At 41.9% G+C, this 6,310-nt stretch overlaps 1 protein-coding gene across 4 annotated transcripts in view; it reads left to right on the forward strand.

Annotated features, from left to right (window-relative positions):
- Window positions 1-6,310, forward strand: part of LOC139413844 (TOX high mobility group box family member 2-like) — a 186,172-nt gene that overhangs the window by 82,711 nt on the left and 97,151 nt on the right. For all 4 annotated transcript variants that reach the window (XM_071161638.1, XM_071161639.1, XM_071161640.1 and 1 more), the window contains one exon: window positions 611-670. In XM_071161638.1, coding sequence (XP_071017739.1) covers window positions 611-670 — 60 coding nt within the window. The remainder of the gene's footprint in view (window positions 1-610; window positions 671-6,310) is intronic.

The following is a 6,310-nucleotide window of genomic DNA, read 5'->3' on the forward strand; positions in this document are numbered from 1 at the left end:
GTAATTACTGACGTCCATGAGAGCCACTAAGCCAGTGTGGTTTAAAGGCAACTACTACGGAGTAATTGAACTCGTTCAGACTGTTTCTATGCACTGACTGGTTTTTTCTTTGTGCTGACTACAGGTTCAAAGGCTTAACTGTGACTAATATCCTTATGGAAAGGCTTGTTGTTTTTCAGCATCAATACAGTATGTTCATTACAGTACACTACCCTACAGTTCTGATCCAACTCATGTCAATGTGAGGACCTTACTGTACAGCCGTTGAGGCTCTGCAGGCCCTGTTGGCTGACTTCTCCTCGTATATTTTGCATTCTCATAAACACAGAGTGCCAACTAGTGGCCTGCTTGTCTCATGGCTTCATGGCAAAATTTAGATAAATTCAGTTTTTTCCCCCAGAAATTCTAGTTGGAGGATTCTCGGTGTCCTGCCTATTCCCTCCTGATTCTGGGAATCCTCTAACCAGGATTTCGGGAAAACCTGGGAATTTATTGAAAGTTCACGGAATGCTAGTGCATTCCTAGTGCTGACTGTTTTTTTATGTGTTGACTGTTTATTCTATTCGCTGACTGATTTGTCCCCTCGTTGTTTCTCTGTTTCTCCCCCCAGTTTGATGGTGACAACATGTACATGAATGAAAATAACCAGGAGTTTCTCTCCCCAAATCAGGTGAGTCCAACATTTTGTTTTTTGTTGATGGAACACCTGCTTCCTTGACTAGAACAAGCCCAGACATTCCTATAATTTGATAAGGTCTCACGGTGGACTGTAAACAAAGCTGATGTCCTACATTCAGGGTAGTGGAATCCTAGCACCAAGGTCCAGATTACTGCTGTTTTTTGTTCCATAGCTGGAAGTGAATTCATTTATGCATGTCATTGATTGGCCAGAGATTCCACTCACATTCGGTGGTATTCAGACTTGAGATCATAGCGCTTAACTTACATTTTCACGTTGTCTCCCAATGACATAAAATAAGGATTAAGTCTGAGTTGCACATGCTGAGTTGCATCTCAACTCTGAATTGGCCAGAATTGGCCTCTGATTAGAGGGGAAGAATGAAAACATAACCAGTAGTGCTGTTGACCCTGAGTACTGGATTTGAGAAAGGGGGCTCAACAAAATGAGTTCCAATGAGAATCATGAGAAAATAGGACTGAATGCATGAACGTGTGTATTGTAGTACAGTGCAGTAAAACACATGGGTTGCCATAAGGTTGGGTTTGAGCTGGGGGATTTGTTGAATTTCATTGTAATGCCTCGCTTCCATACAAAGCAGGGGGAAGCACTTGTCCTTGTCAATTTAAATCCTTTGAGCCGGCCAAAAAATATCTATTACATCACTCTGCACTGTTGTTCTAATTTATAAAGAGATTAGATATTTTAGTTGGGGATATTTCAGTCAAGTGAGGTGTATCAGTAAGGGATATTTCAGTCAATTGAGGTGTATCAGTAAGGGATATTTCAGTCTATTGAGGTGTTTCAGTAAGGGATATTTCAGTCAATTGAGGTGTATCATCAGTAAGGGATATTTCAGTCTAATGAGGAACCGTGGGTTAACTGCCTGTTCATGGGCAGAACGACAGATTTGTACCTTGTCAGCTCAGGGGTTTGAACTTGCAACCTTCCAGTTACTAGTCCAACGCTCTAACCACTAGGCTACCCTGCCTCCCTGAGGTGTTTCTGTAAGGGATATTTCAGTCTAATGAGGTGTATCAGTAAGGGATATTTTAGTCTAATGAGGTGTTTCAGTAAGGGATATTTCAGTCTAATGAGGTGTTTCAGTAAGGGATATTTCAGTCTAATGAGGTGTTTCAGTAAGGGATATTTCAGTCTAGTGACACACACAGACAGATAGGGAGTATAAGAGACAGAGAATGGAGGAGAGGAGGGAGAGTGAGAGGGCTGAGAGAGAACTTAGCTTTCCTCTGTGTTGTACTACTATATTTGTTCAACGTCAAGGTCTACTCATTTGAAAAACTGTCTTCCTCTAGTTTCCACATGACCAGGTTCCCCCACCCCTTCTGTCTGACAGCTAAACTCAGGGGGAGCCTTTAGGGGGACGCACAGGGGGAGCCTTTAGGGATGTGCACACTCTCATACTATAGAAGTTCATCATATAGAACCGACCTATTATTATTAAAAATCACAATCCTCTCCTTTTTGGCTTCAACTTCTCTTCAACTTCTCTACCCTCAACCTTTTATACCCCCCCCCCCTCCCTTGCATTGAACAGCATTTGAGTCAGTGATTCTAGGAGGGAAAAGAACCCGACACCGCCAAACTGTCTGAAAGTGTCTAGATCAGCAGCTCACTGTAATGTCAGTACCATACAGTGGGGCAAAAAAGTATTTAGTCAGCCACCAATTGTGCAAGTTTTCCCACTTAAAAAGATGAGAGAGGCCTGTAATTTCCATCATAGGTACACTTCAACTATGACAGAAAAAAATGAGAAAAAAAGCCAGAAAATCACATTGTAGGATTTTTAATGAATTTATTTGCAAATTATGGTGGAAAATAAGTATTTGGTCAATAACAAAAGTTTATCTCAATACTTTGTTATATACCCTTTGTTGGCAATGACAGAGGTCAAACGTTTTCTGTAAGTCTTCACAAGGTTTTCACACACTGTTGCTGGTATTTTGGCCCATTCCTCCATGCAGATCTCCTCTAGAGCAGTGATGTTTTGGGGCTGTTGCTGGGCAACACGGACTTTCAACTAACTCCAAAGATTTTCTATGGGGTTGAGGTCTGGAGACTGGCTAGGCCACTCCAGGACCTTGAAATACTTCTCACGAAGCCACTCATTCGTTGCTCGGGTGGTGTGTTTGTGATCATAGTCATGCTGAAAGACCCAGCCACATTTCATCTTCAATGCCCTTGCTGATGGAAGGAGGTTTTCACTCAAAATCTCACGATACATGGCCCCATTCATTCTTTCCTTTACACGGATCAGTCGTCCTGGTCCCTTTGCAGAAAAACAGCCCCAAAGCATGATGTTTCCACCCCCATGCTTCACAGTAGGTATGGTGTTCTTTGGATGCAACTCAGCATTCTTTGTCCTCCAAACACGACGAGTTGAGTTTTTACCAAAAAGTTATATTTTGATTTCATCTGATCATATGACATTCTCCCAATCTTCTTCTGGATCATCCAAATTCTCTCTAGCAAACTTCAGACAGGCCTGGCCATGTACTGACTGGCTTAAGCAGGGGGACACGTCTGGCACTGCAGGATTTGAGTCCCTGGCGGCGTAGTGTGTTACTGATGGTAGGCTTTGTTACTTTGGTCCCAGCTCTCTGCAGGTCATTCACTAGGTCCCCCCGTGTGGTTCTGGGGTTTTTGCTCACCGTTCTTGTGATCATTTTGACCCCACGGGGTGAGATCTTGCGTGGAGCCCCAGATCGAGGGAGTTTATCAGTGGTCTTGTATGTCTTCCATTGCCTAATAATTGCTCTACAATGTGATTTTCAGGATTTTTTTTCTAATTTTGTCTGTCATAGTTGAAGTGTACATATGATGAAAATTACGGGCCTCTCTCAGCTTTTTAAGTGGGAGAACTTGCACAATTGGTGGCTGACTAAATACTTTTTTCCCCCACTGTATCTATGGCTAATCAGGCACAGTAATCTCCACTACACTGCCTGCAGTAGTGGTTTCACTTCCATCGCTCTGAGGAGTCATAAAGGAATGGGGTCTACTCTTCTGCTTGTCCACTGTTCCCATGCTCATCCACCAGACCCTAGTTAGCTGAGAGCATCGCTCTCTCTCCCAGTTAGTACTCTCAATTTCAATTTAAGGGCTTTATTGGTATGTGCAACATAGTGAAAGTGAACTAGATAATAAACAAAAGTGAAATAAACAGTAAACATTACACACACAACATTTCCAAAAGAATAAAGACATTACAAATGTCATATTATGTGCAAATAGTTGAAGTACAAAAGTGAAAATAAATAAACATAAATATCAGTTGTATTTATAATGGTGTTTGTTCTTCACTGCTTTCCCTTTTCTTGTGGCAACAAATCTTGTTGCTGTGATGGCATACTGTGGTATTTCACCCAACAGATATGGGAGTTTATCAAAAAAATGGGTTTGTTTTCAAATTCTTTGTGCATCTGTGTAATGAGGGAAATGTGTGTTTCTAATATGGTCATACATTTGGCAGGAGGTTAGGAAGTGCAGCTCAGTTTCCACCTCATTTTGTGGGCAGTGCGCACATAGCATGTCTTCTCTTGAGAGCCAGGTCGGCCTACAGCGGCCTTTGTCAATAGCAAGGCTATGCTCACTCAGTCTGTACATAGTCAAAGCTTTCCTTAGGGGACTCTTCTTCAGGTTCGCCTCTCTGTAGGTGATGACTTTGTTAAGGAATTTTTGGGAATCGCTTCCTTTTAGGTGGTTGTAGAATTGAACCTCTACAGGATCGGTGTCCCCCCCGACTAGCATGACGTTGTAAGTAACCAGAACATTTTCCAGGACATGGACATGCCTTATATGGTCAGAAAGCTTAAATTCTAATGGCACTGTCCAATTTACAGTAGCTACTACAGTGAAGAAATACAATGCTACTGTTTGAGGAGAGTGTACAACAACAAAAAAAGTATCACGGCAACTGGTTTAATACATTCACCTCTGAAGGTAAATAATGTACTTACATTCAGTAATCTTGCTCTGATTTGTCATCCTGAGGGCCCCAGAGATAAAACGTAGTATTGTTTTATTTGATAAAATCAACTTTTATATTCAGATGTAGGAACTGGGTTCTACAGTTTGAATCCTTGTTGTGTCTCTCCCCCCCCCAATCTAAATTTGTGTAAAGGTTAGTGTCTTTTCTGTAGGGAAGCTAGTTATCTATCATTTATGACATTCCTGGGAGTGTTTAAACTTACATTTTTTATTATCATGTTCCCTATAGTTTTGTATTTGAAAATTAATCAGTTGACCAATTTGGCACATTTGGGCAGACTTGATACAACATTTTGAACAGTAATGCGCCTAGACTCTAGACTCAAAATTGTGCCTAGACTCCTAAGCAATATAATGGCCTTTCGCTTGCATTTCAAAGATGATGGAACAAAAAAAAATTTGAAAACGCATGTTTTTTTCTTTGTTTGATCTTTTGTAGATTTGGATCATTAGCAGGTATCGGCCTAATTCTGCTCTGCATGCATTATTTGGTGTTTTACGTTGTACACAATATGTTTTTGCAGAATTCTGCATGAGGAGTCTCAATTTAGTGTTTATCCCATTTTGTGAATTGCTGGTTGGTGAGCGAGCCACAGACCTCACAACCATAAAGAGCAATGGGTTCTATAACGGATTCAAGTATGTTTAGCCAGATCCTAATTGGTATGTCTAATTTTATGTTCCTTTTTATGGCATAGAATGCCCTTCTTGCCTTGTCTCTCAGCTCGTTCAAAGCTTTGTGGAAGTTACCTGTGGCACTGATGTTTAGGCCGAGGTATGTATAGTTTTTTGTTTGCTCTAGGGCAACGGTGTCTAGACGGAATTTGTGGTCCTGGAAACTTATTTTTGTCTTACTAAGACAGAATCTCTCTCTCTCTCTCTCTCCCTCCCTCCCTCTCTCTCCCTCTCCCTCTCCCTCTCCCTCTCCCTCTCCCTCTCCCTCTCCCTGGTGACAGTCGGAACAGGGCTGATTAAAAGACAAGGTCAGGCTTCTGGCCAGGCCTCAACAAGCCGTTTGTCTGCCCGGGATCACTCACAATTGTCTTGGCAACAGTGTACATAACGAGTGACGAACGGAGAGTCTCCCTTTGCCCCGGTGTCTCCCGGCATCGGATCGATACGGCCCCAAGCCGGCAACATGGGCTGAGTCCCAAATAGCACCTTATTTCCTAGACAGATGCACTGGTCAAAAGTAGTGCGCTATACAAGGAATAGGGTGTCATTTGGGATGTAGCTCTGACATGACAACCCTCCCTTGATACCTCTAGACTGGACTAAATGCCTGCGAGCTTGACTTCTATTGTAGCTCGCTCCTGGAGGGCCCAGAGAGTGCTCTTTCTCTCTTTCTCAGTGGACATTGAGTTGAAGACTCTTGCACTGAACTGAATAGAACTAGATATGATGAAAATAAGCCATTTCAGGCAGAGATACCATTGCAATTCTGTATTAAAAGCCCACTCTGATATTTGCAGCTGGTTTTGTTTTATCATTTACATGTTTTATACAGCCACTGATTCTTGACACTGTATATATCATATAGCCACTGATTCTTCATACTGTATATATCATATAGCCACTGATTCTAAATACACTATATATCATATAGCCACTGATTCTAAA

The sequence above is a fragment of the Oncorhynchus clarkii genome, chromosome 7 (genome assembly GCF_045791955.1).
Source record: "Oncorhynchus clarkii lewisi isolate Uvic-CL-2024 chromosome 7, UVic_Ocla_1.0, whole genome shotgun sequence".
NCBI classification, from domain to species: domain Eukaryota; kingdom Metazoa; phylum Chordata; class Actinopteri; order Salmoniformes; family Salmonidae; genus Oncorhynchus; species Oncorhynchus clarkii.